Below are 21,008 nucleotides of genomic sequence, written 5' to 3' on the forward strand. Positions count from 1 at the left end.
TATGCCAGATATCTCGAAAGTTCGCTTAGATATACTCAGAATTGTGATATTTTGTCTAAAACAAACAAATGACATTACTGGCGACAAGACTTTTATGAAGAATTAACGCGTTTACAGACCCGCTCACAAAGTTGAGATCGATGATGTAGTTATCGATTCGAACCTGGCAAGCGTGGATCTACTGAAGGACGGGATTGGCTGTTTCAAAGACCCCTAGCTCCAGTGAGCGAAGATTTTGAATGACAATCGCACCGAACGGGACAAACTGGTATGCCCCTTCAAACTAGTGTCGGGTTAGCTATGGCGAGACTGCTTTGCGTCTTATTCGACGTCGGCATGATCGGTTGTTTCTGCTGTGCGTCATGCAAGCAGTGTTGCACTCAATACAAGCAAATGGGTCTTTGTAGCAATAATTTATTTCTCTCTTGAGATGCCGTCTCTCTCGAAAGGTCGTCAATATACCAACAAAAAGAAGCTCTGACACAAATCCGAAGCAAACAGTACCTGGTCTTGGACATTCGAGAAGAAACAAGGAGTTTCCAACGCTTCCCGCAACATCGAAAACATCATAAGATATCTCAACCATAGAATAAACTTAGTGCAGGATTGGATGGAACTAGGTTGAGAACCGGCAACTTTGTGATATTGCTGAACTCCTCCCGGCATCGAAGGGATTTCAATTTTCATGGAACAGCATGGGGTTATCTTGTCGATGATAAATAATATGGCTTACTCTACGATCTTTGCTACAACTGTAAAAAGACCATGACCACATTTCCGTTCCTCTTATTTCTATGAAACTGAGAAAACAAACGAATAAAGTTTGCAATAATTTTCGCTATTTTTGTAGAAATTTCAAGTTATTCGTCTTGTTCGTTGTTTATTATGGACTAACAGGACCACAGCGTAGTCTTCTGGCGCCTTTGGTAGAGGCTCAGTTATGCGCCTTTTTGCTGTCTGCTTTGGCTTACTTTTTGAGTTCGACTTTCCAACAATAATTTTGTATGTATCTGGGAATAATACTCCTATCCTGACTTATTTAATGACTTAACCCAACTTATTTTATGAAGCAGACCAAGATTTTTGCGCTTCCTAAGGTCGGCGCCCTTGGTGGGGGTCAACCTGGCCAACCGCACGCTACGGCTCTGCGTAAGATCACCACTGAAAACCTGTCGACAATTACAGCATCAATGAAATGCTGCTGTTCATCTCTGTTTGCCTTTCGAATGCCGGGGTAGATTTTTATTCGACTATTGCCATTGCTATTGCTGTGGTAGCGGGTTTGCTACTGTGTGTAAGGTGGTGGCTTTGCCTAATATGTAGTCGACTAATATGTAGTCACTTTTTTTTACTTTTTAATGAAAAACCCTGTTTCTATTGATCCTACAACTTTTAAACTCCGCATCCTTGCTCTCGCTTGAGTACTACGGCTCCAAATTTTCAATACTTTCCTTACTCAGTAATCTCTAGCTACGAAATAACCTTCGCCACAGAGAGTCATCCAAAAACAAATGTCGAATAAACGAAATTCCACGGTATCCCCGAACCAATACACCCAGGGAAATCATAAACAAAAAGACATCTATACCAGAGTCACTCGCAAACACAAAAAGCAGCAAACATCTGACAGCGAAAATCAAAACTCTAACGACGACGACACACAGTGGCACCTGTTCATATGAAATAGTGACAAAATTATAAAAAATGGTTTATGTGGCTAAAAATCGAGTTATTAACTAATTTTGAGTCGCTGAAACCATCTAGTTTTGAAATTCCATAATTCATTTTTTCGACTACTTTTATATAAACCCATTTGAAGGCATTAGACTTTAAAGGGTTTATATACACGTTAATAATAGTAGTCAATCACATCGAATAGCAGAAATGGTCGACAAAACTAGTAAAAATCACTAATTTTTCAGTAATATGATATTCTTTAGGCGACCAATTTGTAAGAAGATTTATTAGCTACAGCGCGTCTGCATATGGGTATTTTCAAAAACACAGACATAACAACTTCGGCGCAAAAATGCGCAAGATGAGACCTTTACATCTTGAAACTACACTAAATTTTGAGTCAGATTGATGATAAGTGACCCATGGGAGACCATCTCAAAAATTGGAAGGCGTATAAAGATAAATTACTGATATGACATAGAATTTCTAAATTGCTTTTCCTTGATACAGAACAAACGAGAATCATTTTTACACAAAAAGCACACAATTATAGTTTAGAATATTCATTTTTCTTTTAAAAAAAACTCAAAACTACTCCAATCGACCGTATAGTTCTTGAGATATCGCCATTTGAAGTTCGAAAGTACGAACAATTCTAATGAATTGAACAGAAATCCTCGACATCACCTGCTTCAACGATATGTGAAAAATTCAGTTTTCATCCAATTATGGTAAAATTTTGAGATACTTTTATTTAAGCTAAAAGAAAAATTAAATAAATATTCACAAATGAATCACAAGACATTCATTTTTGGGGTTTTGTCACTCGTCGTGCCACTGTGCGACATTAACGAAAACACGAGCGAGGGAGAAGGCAGACGGAACGATCAGCAAGCAGCAGAGGAAAAAACTGACCACTGCTCGCCACCGAGAAAGAAATTTAACACAACGAGTGGAAACAATGCGCCCAGGCTTAGCGGCAGGAATGATATTCGTTCATTTTTTATCTCATGAATTGTAAATTAAATTGAGTCTTTCGAATGTGTATTATTTAAAAAAACGAATGACTCTCGAGGTTGAAGCCTAAATTAATAATAATAAAAATCATTCCCTTGAAAATAGCTCCTCCGGAACCAAAACTTTACCCGAAAATTTCAAATCTGCCTAGGCAAAAAAATCAAGATGAAATCAAATATATTCGGTTTAACAAGTTCATAATAGGCAAGAATGGTACATGGAAACTTCTGGACCATTAAGAGCCAGTGTTTTTTTTTCTAAATTTTGTCATTGGTCGTTGATGCTCTCCGATCTTGTTAAAAATTTCAGCTTTCTTTGTGCATATGTGTGATGAACTTCGGTCAAATATTAGATTTCTACTTTAACGGAAGAAACCCCCGCTATGTGGGAAGCTTAGCTACAAGCAACCAGGCGGGTCATAGGTGGTGGATAATGCTTAGTCGCGATAGCAACTAGTTGTGATTCGCGACCCGAACCAGTAGCGGGGGCTGACTGTGGGTGTGGTAGGACGAGGTAGTGGGCCCTACACGTTCTAGGCCTAAATACCACATGCCCTAAAGCAGCCTTGACAAGGCGAGCCAGCGCCGCCTTTAAATAAACGCTTAGCCCAAATCTCTCTCCTCCCGTGATCCTTCAGCGTTACTGCAAGGTTGGCGCAGACCTAGCTAGCAGCCCATAAAAATAGCATGCTCAGGAAGTTCAACAAAAAATTTCGGATGGACAAAATTGGCACAGACGTACGCAACGGAAATGGACAAGAGACTGGAAACTTGGAACTGTTGGTCGCCTAACTTTATCGGGAGCACTCGCATACTTGCCGATATAGTGAAAGACTGAAAGTTCGACATTGTGGCGCTGCAGGAGGTATGTTAGAAGGGGTCTACGGTGCGGATCTTTCGCGGGAACCACACCACCTATCAGAGCTGCGGCAATACACACGAGCTGAGAACAGCTTTTATGGTGGTGGGGGAGATGCAAAAGCGTGTGATCGGATAGTGGCCGGTCAGCGACAGAATGTGCAGGTTGAGGATCAAGGGCCGGTTCTTCAACATCAGCATAATTAACGTGCATAGTCCCCACCTCGGGAGTAGCGATGACGACAAGGACGAATTCTACGCGCAGCTGGAGCGTGAATACGATCGCTGTCCAAGACATGATGTAAAGATCGTCATCGGCGACCTTAATGCTCAGGTTGGCCAGGAGGTGGAATACAGACCGGTAATTGGAAGGTTCAGCGCCCACCAGCAGACGAACGAGAACGGCCTAAGACTAATCGGTTTCGCCACCTCCAAGAACATGGCCATAAGGACCACCTTCTTCCAGCACCGCCTCCTGCATCGATACACCTGGAGACCACGGCTACAAACAGAGACGCAAATTGATCATGTTCTGATTGATGGACGGCACTTCTCGGACATTATCGACGTAAGGACCTATCAGGGCGGTTAAACTGCGTCCAAAACTATCCGTAGTGAAAAGTGTAAGATACCGGCCCCCGCCGCGGTATAACCTGGACCGACTGAGGGAAACCAACGTCGCGACAACGTACGCGCAGCATCTTGAAGCAGCGCTGCCACCGGAGGAAGAGCTCCCCTTGAGGACTACTGGACCAGGACTAAAGCAGCCATAAGCAGCACTGCAGAGAGCGTCCTGGGATACATGCAGAGGAGTCGACGGAACGATTGGTTCGATGGCGAGTGCCAAGAGATACTGAACGAGAAGAATGCAGCACGCGCAGCGATGTTGCTTTAAGGCACTCATCAGAACATGGAGTCATATCGACGGATGCGAAAACAGCAGACTCGTCTTTTTCAGGACAAAAAGCGCCGCCTGGAAGAGTCTGAGAGAGAGCAGATGGAGCTACTGTATCGCTCTCCAGAAACGCGAGTGTTCTTCAAGAAGCTGAATGACTCTCGCAACGGTTTTGTGCCGCGGGCCGAAGTGTATAGAGACAAGGAAGGTGGCATCTTGACGGACGAACGTGAGGTGGTCGAAAGGTGGAGGCAGTACTACAATGAACAACTGAATAGTGCGCAGGCGGACAATCGGGCGCTAGAGGAGGACGATTATGTTAGTGTCGCAGCCGACGGGGATGTACCGGCGCCCACTATGAATGAGGTTAACGAGGCTATTCAACAGCTCAAGAAGAACAAAACAGCTGGTAAGGATGATCTAGGAGCGGAACTCTTCAAGGTGGGTCCGGAGAAACTGACGGAAAGTATGCACCGAATAATCGAAAGAATCTGGGACAGAGAACAGCTACCGGAGGAGTGGAAGGAAGGGGTCATCACCCCGATATACAAGAAAGGCGACAAATTGGACTGTGAAAACTACAGAGCGATCACAGTACCAAATGCCGCTTACAAAGTGCTATGCCAGATTCTTTTCCGTTCGCCTGTCACCGCTGGTAAATGGATTTGTCGGGAGTTATCAGGCCGGTTTCATCAAAGGCAGATCAACAAACGACCAAATCTTTACTATACGGCAAATCCTCCAAAAATGCCGTGAATACCAGGTCCCGACACATCACCTGTTAATCGACTTTAAAGCCGCATATGACACGGTGGACCGTGTAGAGCTATGGAAAATGATGGACGAGAACGGCTTCCCTGGGAAGCTGACAAGACTGATTACGGCTACGATGGATGGTGTAAGGTGTTGTGTCAAGATTTCGGGCGGCCTTTCGGGTGCGTTTTAAACACGCAGGGGTCTAAGACAAGGCGATGGGTTGTCCTGCCTGCTGTTCAATATAGCGCTGGAAGGTGTAATGTGAAGAGCGGGGTTCAACATGCGGGCCACGATTTTCACGAGGTCCGGACAGTTCGTGTGCTTCGCTGACGACGTGGACATAATCGGTAGAAACAAGGAGATGGTAGCAGGATCTGTATACCCGACTGAAGCGCGAAGCAGCACAAGTAGGACTGAAGATAAATGTTTCTAAGACGAAGTACATGCTGGCTGGCGGAACCGATCGCGATAGGGAACGCTTGGGCTGTAGTATTACGATTGACGGCGATGAGTTCGAGGTGGTTGACGAGTTCATCTATCTAGGCTCATTGGTGACTGCGGACAATGACACCAGCCGGGAGATCAGAAGGCGTATTATCTCTGGAAGTCGTGCTTACTATGGGCTCCACAAAACTTTGAGATCCAGGAAGCTTCACCGCTTCCTGAAGCTTCCGAAACGTGGACAATGCTCGAGGAGGATCTGCAAGCACTCGAAGTCTTCGAAAGAAGGGTTCTGAGAACGATCTTGGGTGGTGTGCAGGAGGATGGCCTGTGGAGGAGAAGGATGAACCAAGAACTTGCGCAACTCTATGGTGAGCCAAGTATCCGGAAAGTAGCTCAAGCTGGAAGGGTATGGTGGGCGGGGCATGTTGTGAGGATGCCGGACAACAACCTCACCAAGTCGGTTTTCACCTCCAACCCGGTAGGCATAAGACGGAGAGGAGCGCAGTGTTCCCGGTGGCTGGACCAAGCGGAGCAGAACCTGGCGAGTATCGGGCGCCTGAGAGGTTGGAGACAAGCAGCAACTGACCGAGTGACGTGGTGGAATATTGTGGAACAGATTAAATCATAATAATATGATGTACAATCAGGAAATATAATATAATATAAATTGATCCGTATAAGTAGGTCAAAATTTTAAAATCTCTATATGTGGTGATAACATATTATACCATCTCTCTATTAATAGTGGCTGCGTTATACCCATAGGCATCATTCCTAACACAATATTTTTTCAAAAACTTACCTTATATTTCTGGTTACAACGACCAAAATTTGATCTTAGACTTTGCTCTGACGGCACCTAAATGCTAGGATATTCATCATTATTTTTAGCTCAACTGAAGAAGTACAAATTATAGAATTTAAACCTAGCTATCAGAAAACTGCAAAAGAACCAGTCAGTAAAACACCAGCGCTATGCAATAATAATCTACTTCCGTTGATTGTCTTTCCTTTCCCTATATGAATTTGTATATGTAGCAAAGCTCAAGTTCATAAACTTCTTTTCGCAGGCATGGGATCATTCATTTCCTTTCGATTTCTTACGCCGTCATCATTTCCATTAGTGTCGATTACTGCTGGTGCACAACCATCGCAATAACATAACGTTTTAGGATAGCTTCGCATTGCACTCCACGGAGAAGGAAATTTCTGTAACTTTCTTAACCGAACACCCAATGCTATGGGTCATTAAAATCTGTTTTCAGCTTTTGCGGTTTGACATCAACCTACCTGGCGGAAACTGAGGAAATGCATCAGTGAACCGCACTTTCCTTGATTAGAGGAAGACTGCTTCTAGACAGACTGCCGACCATTTGAAGTCAGTATGTGGTGGTGGTTGTTATCTACGTTTCCTTGTTCTCCGTTGATGGTGGTTAGTGCCACAAGCTTGACACGATAGAACCTGTAGCTCATTTTCACAATGTATATATGTATGTACAACGCTACCTATGTTGAACGAGGAAACGGCACATAAAGACCACCTGGGTATGTGACGAGCAGAGTGCGATCAAAGAGCTGAGGGGCAACATAATTTATATGCAGACGACTTCGAGACAAGCGAGCAAATCAAATAATGGTAGCGCAACTGTGCGCTGGGGTGAGACGACCCCTTCTTTTATTAAGTGAGTTCAACAAAATTGCACAATTTGACTGCAGTGGAAAAATCTACCTTATGTACCTAGTAAAGGAAAGAACAACCTGACATGGTGTAACATGTTTCCGCAATAAAGTTTACTTACGCATACATATATCAGTCTTACCTCTTTCGTCCAGGGTCCCTTGATGAGGTCCGGGTTGACCACCTTAGTCCAGCGCTGTTGGCACTGAATATCGGTACGATCTTTCAGGAACTTGGCGATCACGTCCCATCGTTCGCCGTGCTGCTCTACCAGTGACTTGAGGGCGGCATCCTTCAAACGAGACATTGAGAAAGAAAAAAAAGTTACTGTTAAAAGCTGTGCAGAATTTTGGGAACTACTGGCACTACTACTGGAGCATGTCGACCAGAGTTAAAAATATTCAAATTCATTGAATGAAAATTGATCATATTCAGCCGCATTCATTTTCAATATTCAGTGACGCAGCTGAAAACGTCAAACGAGCAAACCGCCCATTCATCCATGTAAATTTTCATTCATCTCCTATTATTACACGAAGCGGCCGTACAACAACGAATCAAACGCATCAAAGTAGGCCGTGGCACAATGTAAGCGATGATGATTGTTGTTTTATATGCTTTACCGGCATTTGAAAACATTTTCCTAGATAATTAGTGAAATGAATATATTGTACGATATTCAACTGAATGAATAGCATGGATATTTGAATGAATATTTTTTCTATTCACCGCGAATCTCTTCAGGTTCATTTTCAGCCATCAAAAAAGAGCTTCGATTATTTTTAACTCTGATGTCGACTGTGTCCACTGCACGGCGGAATAAGCAACTTATAAGTCACGACTGCCTTATAAAGCTACCATCGAAAGCCTAAGAATTTCATTGGTAGGCTTATGAATTTCTTTACTTACAAACGATGATAAACCACCTTATGTATTTCAAAACTCAGTCTTATGATCCCTTTTCAATACATTCCATAAACTTTTTCTCCCGAAATCCATGAAAGATACGCTATAGATTCCATAACCTCATAGTTTGTGTTTCAAAATTGTCAATTCTATCTTATAACGAGTGTTTTTTATCATTCCTTTTCAAAATGAAATTTAACACACAAATAAATCGTTAACGACTGTTTTGACGGCGCCGATGGTTGAGTGGTAAGCGTGACCGCCACTCATTCCAGTTCGGAAGGGAAGTATAGTCGTTGGTCCCCAGTTCATGAGTTGATGGATCGATATCGAGTCTAGATAGTGGAGTCACCTCTCTGGCGTCGGTCATGAAGAAGTAGAATCCAACTTCTACACCTACTAACAAATATCCTCCTCCCGTGATACTTGTGGAGTGCACAGTAATATATACGGCCTCTAGCAAAAGCAAGTAACGGACTAACATTCCTTCTCTTTCCTTTCGCGATCTCCGTTCGGGCCTAGCCGGCGCCGGTATTGATCAATAAACACTTGAGGATTACCAGGAGTTGCACATTAGAGTGGCTCGAATATGACATTTTCAGCACAGTTTGAGTTACTTTTGTGGGCCCAAATGCCTGTGCAAAGTTTGGTAGCGGTCGTTTGCTTCCCGGGTTTGCGCATTCGATTTTACCATAAGTTTTAAAATCGTTATAACTATTTTTTGAAAACTCGTAGCTAGCTACGGTTTTTGACAAATTGGTTGACTAAGGTTTGAACTATAGTTTTTTAAAGCTGGTTTTTCATATTGAGTGAAATAGCGATCTTTATTAACGTAAATGCAAAATAATTGATTTCCCCATATAAAATCCCATACAAACTTTGAACGCAATGCGCAAACCCGGGAAGTAACCAACCGCTACCAAATTTTGCACAAGCATTTGGGACCACAAAAGAAACTCAAAAAGTGCTGTGCCCGCTAGTTTAACTATATTTGAAGTGTTTCCATACAACCGCGAGCCATTCTATTGCACATTGAAAAATGTTTCGCTACTCCCAAGTATAATTATCTACTGATTCCCTGTGCAACTTCAGCTAGTCCAGATCGATAACGGAGTAGCAGCCAGGGTTGGTCGCACAAGCTCAAACTCAAGCAAAAGTTCCAAAAAATTGTTAACGACTGACGTTGTTTGGTTGTTTTGGTAGCATATGACATGCAATTTCAGACGGATGTAAACCCCGACTACGTTTTACCATTTGGTTGGTCAAATTTTGGTCTTTTCTTTGAGACCGATTAGATAGTTTTCGTGAACAACGCATTCAATATTGGCCTCTAGTTCATCAGTTGTTTGCGGTATGTCGATGTAAACAATAGACTTAACGGAGCATCATAAAAACAATTGAGATTCTCAAGTGGGCCACCCAAATTAGATGATATCGCAATTTCGATTGAAGATTTTGGTATCATTTGACATTGCAAAACCAAATCCTGGCGGGTTCTGCAAAACAATTGACCATGATATTGAAGCAGAGTACCCGATCAGAAAGAGATAACAAAATTATTACACACTGTGTTACTTTGTTATGATAACAAGTTGTGTTATAACTCTGGTCTCGTTAGTTGGTAAAATAACAGAAAACATAACAGAAATTCTTCTAGCGTATATCAAACATATGACAACCTGTGATAGGCTTGTATAAGAATTATAACAAATTTTGTTAAGTTCTCCCACGGCCAATATAGCTTTTATTACCTTTTGTATAGTATCAACGAATTTAACGTGCATGTCTAAAAATAGAATAGAAAAATATAGCGTACATAAAGGCGCTTTTCGTATGGAAGCAAAAAGCTTCATGTAGCAAAAGCTTTTTATAGTTTTGTCAAATTATTGCATACATGCTGGCTGATTGTTATTATGAATATATGATACGCTGATTGTTATTTGTAGATATAGCGATTTGAACCTGGGTATTCTGAGTTTTATGGGGATGTTTCCTAGATGAACCAACGACGTTGCTTTCAACCAATGTTTAATGTTAGCATAATATTCCACGCATCCGTCAAGGGCAAAACGAATATAGATGCAGATGTTGCAGATGAACGCACATATTGAACTTTTCCAAAGCCTAACGACTGTTTGTTTTCCTTGTATCGTACGCTTTGTTTTCATACAGTTTTACTCACTACTACAGCTACCTATATTACGATATACTGAATAGCTCTATAATATCTTTTCAGATTAGGAAAGTGGAACTATTTTTAGATTCTGAATAGTGCGCCTCGGTGCTTCTCTTGTACGTTTACATGTTTTACACGTTTTTTAGAAATAATGTCTATGCGATTGGGCGGATAATTTACCTACATTATTTTACGAAGAATACTACAAATGTTACTTATGATTCCTAATAGATTCAAAGAAACAAATACCAAACTTTTGAGGTTTGCACTTTGAGATTTCAAGTAAAGTCGCTTTCGGGGTTTTGTTATTGGCATTTTTAATAAGGGGAAGATTAAGCAAACTAGTACAATTATCTCACACCTAATAAATTCCCAGAAATGCATTTTTTTTACAATAGTTCAATCTACCAATTGCGAATATTATAACAGATGATCTGTTGTAACAGATAATCTGAAAATTCGAAGAATTGCTGAGGATTCTTCGATGTGACGAATTTTAGAATATTTCATATTTTCTAAAATACATTTTCTTTTCTAAATTTTATTTAATTTTAAGGAAGAAATCATTCAATATTTTTACATTGAAGCTTTTAGCTATTTCAAGCATTATCTAAAACACATATTTAAATTGTAACAGCAAACAATAATACCAGCTGGGATATGTGTATATTCAGAGATTTCTAGGTCATTTTGAAATGTTGATAGCTCTATGCAGCACGCTCACAAATATTAATCTTTCAACAATTTGAACAAAATGAATTAAGTAGCTTGAATATTACGAAAATTTGTTAGCTCGATGATTTTTTTAAGACGAACGAAATACCATCGAATACAGTGGCGGATCCAGGGGAGGGTCTTGGGGGTCCGGACCCCCTCCGAAATTTAATTACTTGTTGAAAAATTTCAAACTGTTTTCAATTTTATAGCAGTTTCAAACTCATAATCTGGTTTGGATTGATTTTGAGTTTGGAACTGCTATAAAATTTGTCCAACAAAACTGATATTCATTAAAAAAGGTTATTATGAATTACGAATTGTACAATGTTCATTTTAAAATCGAAATTTCAGGCCCCTTCCAAATTTTTTTCCTGGATCCGCTCCTGATCGAATACAACGGAAACAAACATTAGCACATATGCGCATTCAAAGCAATTGTCAGTTCAACCGTAAAATGTCAAACTTATCTTAGGTGCAATGAAAGCTCAAACATTTCTATGCGGGGGTTTAAATTGCAATACTTTGGTAATTCGGAGAACGCACAAAATCAGATACCCACAAACTGGACAAGTTTCGGTTGTTTATCAAAATCCCACCTAAATTGGAGAAATCGGACTGAAGATCCTCGAAGATCCTCAAAATTCATAACGGTATTGTGGAACTCAGTATATATCAAACAGTTTTTTGACTTCTGAAAAATCGTTTTTGCAATATGCACAATTAATTAAAAGAAAATTAATTATATAATCATTTGTCTAAACCATAATAAATAGTTTAAAAAATGCTATTTTATTTGAATCTGCGTTTCTTTATTTCATCTGGAGTGCTTGATACTTCCTGTATCTTCTTTAAAATAAGTTTTATATGAAAATTATTATCTTTAGAATAGCTTGTTGATAACTTTACGATTCCAAAACATTTTGAATAAAGTCTTCAACATTGAAATCATAAGCCCCATATTCGAAATTGCGTGTCAGACGAGTGTCTTAGAAACTAGGTAATCTCTTAATCAAAATGCAACCAAGTAAGTTAAACACCTCACTTTCGAATTTTCCGACCACTTGCATCTAAAACTTAGCTATTCTCAAAATCGTGGAACTTTGAATATCTATGTGGAAAACGCAAATATTAGGACATCAATAAAAACTTCGAAAATTTGCTTTAAAAAGTTAAATAACGACGCATAAAAAGAGGCTTCAGCGTATTAGCAAATAGACGGTCATCTGTGTAATATAACAATCATTCACAGTTGATTGATTTGTTTATAGGGGCTTTAATCAACTGGTCATTTGCCCGCTTTACAGTTTACAGTTAGCATTCAAAGATAATTGTGAAAGAATATGTAATAGATTATAATATCATCGTTGTATGCGTACATTAATATCATATTAGCAGTTCAATGATATCACCAGAAGATATAATCTTGATATAAGTTTGCTTGCCTTGCTGATTGGGATATCACAAAGATAGCACAGTGAGTAATAAATATCAACATGAGATATAAATTTGATAGCTTTCTGTTACGTCGTTCTGATCGGGTAAGGTTTGCACCATGTGTGGGAAGGATTATGCCCAAATGGATGTGTAAGATGATTATGCCCAAATAGTCTGAACATCAAACCTTGTTCACAAAATTTTTTCGAAGCAGCCACGGTAATATTAAATTGAAAAACCTGTTTTAATCTTCCTAGCGGTGCAATTGTGCCTTTCTCAATCATACATACGAGAATTTTTGCGTTGTTTATATCCATTATGGTTGGACAGAGAATGGGGGCAAAAATCGAAAACGAAAAAAGCAGTTTTTTCCACACCATTCTTAAAAATCAATCAGCTTATGTAGAATGTTGTCACAGTACTGCTGATTGATTTTTATGAAGATCTAACACACGGTGTGGAAACAACTGCTTTTTTCGTTTTCGATTTTTGCGAATTCTCTGTTCAACCTTAAAAGCTTTGAAATGTATATATTCCATTTTTATTATACATGACATGACAACTATATACAAGAAAAGAAATCATTATTCGAGTTCTAAAATTTTGTAAAAGAAAAAACTTATATAACATAGCGGTAATATTAAATTGAAAAACCTGTTTTAATCCACCTAGTGGTGCAATTGTGCCTTTCTCATTTATCCAAACTACGATTCCATAGCTGGATATGTATAATATAATGGTGGAACTGTCTATTAGATATTCAGTGCGATTTACACATACGTACAATGAATCGACAGCTACGAACTTGAGTTGCTATGTGTCGACGCTGAAACACTTGAAACCAGCGGCGGATCCAGGAGGAGGGTTCGGGGGTTTGTACCCCGCCAAATTTCAACTTGATAAGAAATTTTAAAGTAGTCTCTCAACTCAAAATCATTTCAAACCAAATTTTTCACTGGTTTTTCAGACCCACTAGGAAAGTTTATTCTAGAGGAATTAGAAAATTTTATTCGCGTGGAGGGGTACTTGATGAGGGAAGGGCTGTTTAGGGAAGGGTGGGGAGTGATGTGTGGGGGGGGGGTACCCCTCACCGTATCCCCCTATACACACAGACATTTACCGAATTCGACGAACTGAGTCGAACGGTATATGACAGACGGCCCTCCGGGCCGGGATTAGCTTGACGATGTTCAGAGTGATTGCATAACATTTCTATAGGAGAAAGGCAAAAAAAGTGTGAAATCAGCAAAGTCCCAAAAAGTCGATCTTCATAAAAAAAGTTTTGGGATAACATCAAATCTCGACGATTCATGCATTTTAAAGATGTTTGGCATCAGAAGTACGAATTCGATTTTAATGGGATCCCCCCTTTCAAAAAAATTTCGAGTTCCGGCTTATATGGGAATTTCATATGAGGGATTCCATGAGAAACCGGCCGACCGCAAAATATGACCATCGTCGATTCGAACGAAACTTTGCAGGTGTGTTCGCTGTATGAATCTCCATGATATTCTCTGGCAATTGGAATATTTTGATACAAGAGTAATTTTTCAAAACGGCGTAATCGTTTCTACGTGTATGAATTTCAAAATTTATTTGTTCAATTACTGTATTTTATACAGCAAAACTATCTGAGAACAAGTTACAGGGAATGAATACTTCTGTCCGAAAAAAATATACACTGAAAAAAAATGTTGTCATTTTTCAAAAAAAAAACAAAAATTCATGATAAAAATTTAAATTGCGAAAAAACCCATTTTTTTAAATTTTTTTATTTTGTTATCAAAAACCTAAAGAGAAAAGAAACATTTTGATTGTGATTGCATGATAGAGAAAAAATCGGTAAAAAAGTTTTTCTAACAATAACTTCGTACATGTTTTTAAATTTCATACTAATTGACATACAAAATTGTAATTTTATTACAGAATACAATTCTAAGCACCATTTAAAATCAAAATGCATTTAACAAAAATCTTCCAAAATGCGATAGTTTTCGAGATATTTGAAATTTTGCTACTTCAAAAACAATTAATTCGTGTAATTATGCTCTTTTTAAAAGTTATTCGCGTTACCCCATCAAAAAATGTCAAAAATTTAATGTTTATCGTTTTAAAGACGTAAAAGTGTATTTAGTGTATTTGGATCATGGAGAAGCTTTCAATAAAAAAGTTTTCCTAACAACAACTTTTGACATTTTTTTATAATTCTATTTGCAGTCAAAAATACAATTTTCTTTTTGAATATGATTCTAAACGCCATTTTAAATCGAAATGCTCTCAACAAAAATTTTCTAAAATGTAGTAGTTCTCGAGATATTTTAACTTTTGTTTTAACAACACAATTATTTTGTTTTATTACGACCTTTTCATAAATTAGTCGCGTTTCTCCATGAACAATAATAGGTTTTTCAAAAGGCCCGTAAAATTTCGTGCAACTTTCTCTTTCACATCAAGGCGATATTGTAAACCATTTGAAAGTTACATGAAAGCAACCAAAATATATTTCAACCATAGGGTCTGTTGATTGAACTATATAGCTGAATCATATGTTGGTTGTTTTCATGTAACTTTAAAATGTTTCACAATATCGCCTTGATGTCAAAGAGAAAGTTGCGGGAAAGTTTACGGGCCTTTTGAAAAACCTATTATTGTTGATGGAGAAACGCGACTAACTTATGAAAAGGTCGAAATAAAACAAAATAATTGTGTTGTTAAAACAAAAGTTAAAATATCTCGAGAACTACTACATTTTAGAAAATTTTTGTTGAGAGCATTTCGATTTAAAATGGCGTTTAGAATCATATTCAAAAAGAAAATTGTATTTTTGACTGCAAATAGTAAGAATTAAAAAAAAAATGTCAAAAGTTGTGGTTAGGAAAACTTTTTTATTGAAAGCTTCTCCAGGATCCAAATACACTAAAAAAGTTGCTTTTACGTCTTTAAAACGATAAACATTAAATTTTTGACGTTTTTTGATGGGGTAACGCGAATAACTTTTAAAAAGAGCATAATTACACGAATTAATTGTTTTTGAAGGAGCAAAATTTCAAATATCTCGAAAACTATCGCATTTTGAAAGATTTTTGTTAAATGCATTTTGATTTTAAATGGTGCTTAGAATTGTATTCTGTAATAGAATTACAATTTTGTATGTCTATTAGTATGAAATTTAAAAACATGTACGAAGTTATTGTCAGAAAAACTTTTTTACCGATTTTTTCTCCATCATGCAATCACAATCAAAATGTTTCTTTTCTCTTTAGGTTTTTGGTAACAAAATAAAAAAATTTAAAAAAATGGGTTTTTCGCAATTTAAATTTTTATCATACATTTTTGTTTTTTTTTTTTTTGAAAAATCCCTCTCGCAGGTTGATGGGATTGACGGTATTGTAAACATCATCAAGCCACAATATATTCAATAGAGTTATCTAAATATAAGGACCTTCGCTCTTTTTAGTTTTTATTTGCACCAAGTTCTACTACTAGAGGTTAATTAGTTCTCATGTTAATATTCCACCAAACATTATGACTACTGAGGATTTGATTTATATAAGAAGCCCGCTTCAAGATGTTGATTACAATACGCCTCGATAGTGGTGTGTCGGGGAGGCCGGGAGGGCTGATATGAGCCTTTTGTCTGTTCTATACCTTTCCTCTATTCACCAGCTCATAACCAACAATCAACCAGTAACAAATAGATAATTGAGAAAGGATGTGCTATGTGTGGTGATTGGCTATTCAAGTATTAGTAGTGTTTGAAGTACTAATGTATGTCTCATGTGATGATCATAACTTCAGCTGTATCTTGTACCTATCTAATCTATTACGTCTCTCATATATTGTCTTTTATTTCTTCTTTTCGAGTCCTATACTGCCATTCTACACCCGCCTTCAGCTGGGTCAACAAAGATGGTGATAGTGAACGTCTTAACACTCACACATTCTCAAACGCGGTCTCAGCGGGAACCTACAAAAATGCCATCGTGCACGCGATTACGAATCGGTCATGTCCGAAAGTCTATCCTTGATCCTAGAAGCCTAGGTCCATGCCTTCAGCTGGACCATTTAAGAAAATACGCCCATACCTATTAGACAACACGTCTCATGGCGACATGACCGGGAACCCTATCGATATAAACGATCCCACTCTCTGCCAGAATTCAAACCGCGCACTGAAAATTTAATATCAGACTCACGGTTCGCGCAACCATTCAAGAACATACGTTACAAAATCACGTCAGCGCACAAACGTTAGAGCCCCTCGCGATTTTCCAAGCAACATACGAACTCGCAAACATGATTACACCCCGGTGATAAGGTGAAAATCTCAGCACTCATAAACTTACCAACACGATCTCAAGTGTCAACCTACAAACTCCCGCGCTCGCGCCATCATGAATCGGGATTGTCCGGAAGTATCTATCCTCGGTACAAACAATCTAGGTCCTTGTTAATTATTAAAAAAATAATAAAATTGAAAAATAACTACCATATCCACTAGACAAAACGTTCCATGGCGACATGACCGGAAACTCTAGTGATATGGGGTAACTCTCTCCCTGTCAGAATGTGATCCGTACACCGAAAACTAAAGATCAGAATGACGGTCCGCGAATATATGAATCGCCGCAGGGTTTCAAAATCGAATTTATACATGCGAAGTCACATACACGCGACAAACACGTCAACATACGAACGCTTAAGCCCTTCGCGATCATCTACGCACACCTATGCCCGCGATCGCGTAAACTTGATAACACTGCGGCAATTGTGTGAACGTTTTAGTACTTACGAAGTTACAAACGCGATCTCAAACGCCAACCCGCAAATGCGCGATCATGAATCGGTCACGTCTGGAAATCTTTAACCTTCATTCTAGCAATTTAGGTCTATACATTCAGTTGGACCAATCAAAAAAAAAAAAAAATAAAGCTCATATCCACTAGACCACGCGTTCTACGACGACATGATTGGGAACTCTAATGATATGGAAGAACCCACTTCCTTCTGGAATCTGAACCGTACACAAAAAATTAAGTATCAGATTCACGGTCCGCGCGCGATTATTCTAGAACACACGCGAATATGCGAAAGGCACACGGTTATGAAATAGAATTTATGCATGCGAAGTTACACGTTAGCACACGCGACATACAAACGCACACGCGATCGAGCACATTAACGTACAAATGTTCGAGCCCTTCGCGATGATACACGCGATTCCCTACGCCCGCACATGCCTGAACCGTACAATGAATATCACATTCAGAATCACGGCCCGCTACAATTGGCCTATTGCAGTGTTTTATTGGGCGACATTGCCTGTCTCGTCTGCAAATTGTAGTATGTGATTCTGACGGGGAGCCCTTCCGAGAACCTAGCTCTACAGCTCCAGTAGGACAACTCTCGAAAAAAAAAAAAAAAAAAAAAAAATTTTTGTTTTTTTGAAAAATGACACATTTTTTCAGTGCATATTTTTTTTAGACAGAAGTATTCATTCCCTGTAACTCGTTTTCAGATAGTTTTGCTGTATAAAATACAGTAATCGAACAAAAAAATTTTGAAATTCATACACGTAGAAACGTTTACGCCCTTTTGAAAAGTTGCTCTTGAGTCAAAATAATCTTATTACCTGTGGAAAATATTTAGTCTTGCATGACGGTGAAACGTGTAAAGTTTCATTGGAATCTAAGATGGTCGGTCACGATTTTAAAGATTTTCGGACGGATCTTCGTGAAATTCCTCATATGTGACCGGACGGTTCAGTCTATATTTCCGGAACCATATAAGCGATCCATACGAAGTTTTATGGACATCTGTGGGGATAATATAGCTATCATTTGGGAATAGGTTTGTGAAAATCTGCCCAACCATTTCCGAGAAACTGATGAGTTTGTTAAGTTTGAAAGATGTCCGCTTTTCCCGGGCACTTCTGGAACCGTCTATGGTGGTCAATGTAGTCAACGAAAGTTCGGTTGGCCGCCAGTGACCTAGAACTGCAAATTTAAGTTGTTTGAAAGACATTTTAACGAAATTTTTACCTTTTTTGCTTTCATCGGAGTATCGGTATGAATCGTAATCTGCTTTGCGGAATGAAATTTAATAGCCAAAACACCTTTCATTTGAGACTAAGATTGGTTGAATCGGTAAGCCATCTCCGAGAAACCGATGTGACTGTTATTCTGAATTTGGATACTTCTGCCGGAGCTTCGGCAAACCGATGATGGTGGCCAATGTGGCCAAAGATACTTCGCATGGCTGTTAGTGACCTAGTACTATAAATCCAAGCAGATGTGGCCACCTTTCGGAAAAATTTTCACCTTTATACATTCATTGCAGAATTTATTCAAATCGACATTTTCTGTGTGATCGTACTCATCACCCTGTAAATCCGCAACCGGAAGTCGGATCCATTAGAAATTGCACATTTCATTTGGAACTAAGTTTGTGAAAATCGGTTCAGCCATTTCTGAGAAATGTGAGTGAGATTGTGTTCGTGTACATACACATAGACGCACATACATACACACATAGACATTTGCCGAACTCGACGAACTGAATCGAATGGTATATGTTACTCGGCCCTCCGTTAAAGTCATTTTTGCAATACCTTTCTATTTCTATTCGTTATTGTATGTTCGTATTTTTCGGCATTCGTTTCGTTATTGTTATTGCGGGTTATTGGAGCTTGATCCGGAGATGTTGGTTTTGCAGCTGTTAGTGGTTTAGAGTAAGATGGTAGTGTGCTGATTTCAGTTGGATTTGTTGAGTTTTCCTTAACATTTTCTGCGCAAGGTTTTCCGGGGTGCAGCGCCTTCGTGCAGAACTGGCACGTAGGAATTTGCCCTGGGTAAGTGACTAGTGATGCCTGATGAATGGAAACATCGTCACTTGCTAACACTGTGACGGTTATGTATGAGAGAATTGGCTTGGTCACACGCATTCTCACAACACGAACACCGTTAGGGATGCCCGGGAAAAAGTTTCTCCATGTATCGTGTGTAACGGAGTCTACTTCTCCGAATTTTTGCAAGCATTTCTTAATCACGCTGTCAGGGGAACGCGTAGCCAAATCATGGACACGAACTTCTACAGTGTCGTTTTCGATATATACGGGAATGCTATATTTAACATTGCCGCATTCGGCGATGTGCTGAATTTTTGTTTCGCGAGACTTGGTTAATGTTCTTGAACGAAATGTTTGATATGGTGCATTTGTAGGCTTTTCAATTCAGCCAGATGGAGTTCCATCTGCACTTTTAATAACTGTTCCACTTCCCGAATGGCTGGTCTTACGGGGCATTTCGAAAAATCAACAGCAACACAGTTAGACCGCAGCTGGGTTGCTTTTTACTGGGCACAGATACTCATCACTAAATCGCACAGTAGATAGAGGCTATTGTTATATGGACTGCTTGTGCGATAAGCACCGATTGATTTGTAGGTAGAATTGACTGTTTTACTTGCTTGGGACGATTTTTTGCTTCTGCTCAGGTCGAGATGTGAAGACAAACTGTGTATTACGAGGTTATATATGTTGAGATTCAGGAAAAAAGGGAAAAGTTTTAAGAACCTAAAGTTTAAGATAGAAGAATTAAAAAAACACATCGATTTTTGACCAACCTCAACATATGTAACCCCTTAAACATATAAAATCTGGTGTCCAAGTAAATGCTATCAATACGGATTAAAAAGCGGCATTTGATCGCGTCGATCACTCTGCTAGCAAAGATTAAACGGCTTGGTGAATCTCGAAATTTCGCGGAGTGGCTCAAGTTATATCTCTTTGGCCGATCCTTATCAGTAAAATTAGGAAACCATGAGTCATACAGATTCATCGACATATCGGGAGTCTCCAGGGAAGCAATCTCTGACGCTTACTTTTTCCCCTGCACTTCAGTGACGTTTGCTTTATCTTACTGCCGGAATGCATACTTTCTATTATTGGTGTACTCACAACATTTCAACTCTCAGTGTGTCCAGTGACTCTGTGATTTCATTTACCCGCAAAAAATCCGATCCCTCATAGCGGTAAGCTTGAAGCTAGTTGGTACCGCCACACTGTACTATCTTTGATTTTAGGCCTGAGCTTAGTCCGGTCTAAGACGTTAGTATCTGTCATTGCAGAAATGGCTGCATCCTGAAGCCAAATGAAAACAGTGTAAAAGGTCGCCATGTTGCATACATCTCAATAATTTGAAACAACTTTTCGACCTTTATGTGCAATATTATGGCCCACGTTACACACAAACCATATGAGGGCAAGTAAGCAAGTTTTATCCCGTATGAAAAACAGGTATAATCGAGTTTTAAATGCTACTTTTTTTGATATTCTTTATTGTCCTATCTATAAGGTGCTACACGCTCATTTCAAAACGCCACGTCGAAGAGTTATATTGCAGGTTAGCAGAAGTCGAATCATTTTGAAACAAACTGTAGAAGGAAATTTTG

At 39.2% G+C, this 21,008-nt stretch overlaps 1 protein-coding gene across 3 annotated transcripts in view; it reads right to left on the reverse strand.

The window, feature by feature from the left end:
- Positions 1-21,008, reverse strand: part of LOC131685671 (myb protein) — a 62,687-nt gene that overhangs the window by 28,408 nt on the left and 13,271 nt on the right. For all 3 annotated transcript variants that reach the window (XM_058969548.1, XM_058969549.1, XM_058969547.1), the window contains one exon: positions 7,467-7,616. In XM_058969548.1, coding sequence (XP_058825531.1) covers positions 7,467-7,616 — 150 coding nt within the window. The remainder of the gene's footprint in view (positions 1-7,466; positions 7,617-21,008) is intronic.

Source organism: Topomyia yanbarensis, chromosome 2 (assembly GCF_030247195.1).
Source record: "Topomyia yanbarensis strain Yona2022 chromosome 2, ASM3024719v1, whole genome shotgun sequence".
Classification (NCBI taxonomy): domain Eukaryota; kingdom Metazoa; phylum Arthropoda; class Insecta; order Diptera; family Culicidae; genus Topomyia; species Topomyia yanbarensis.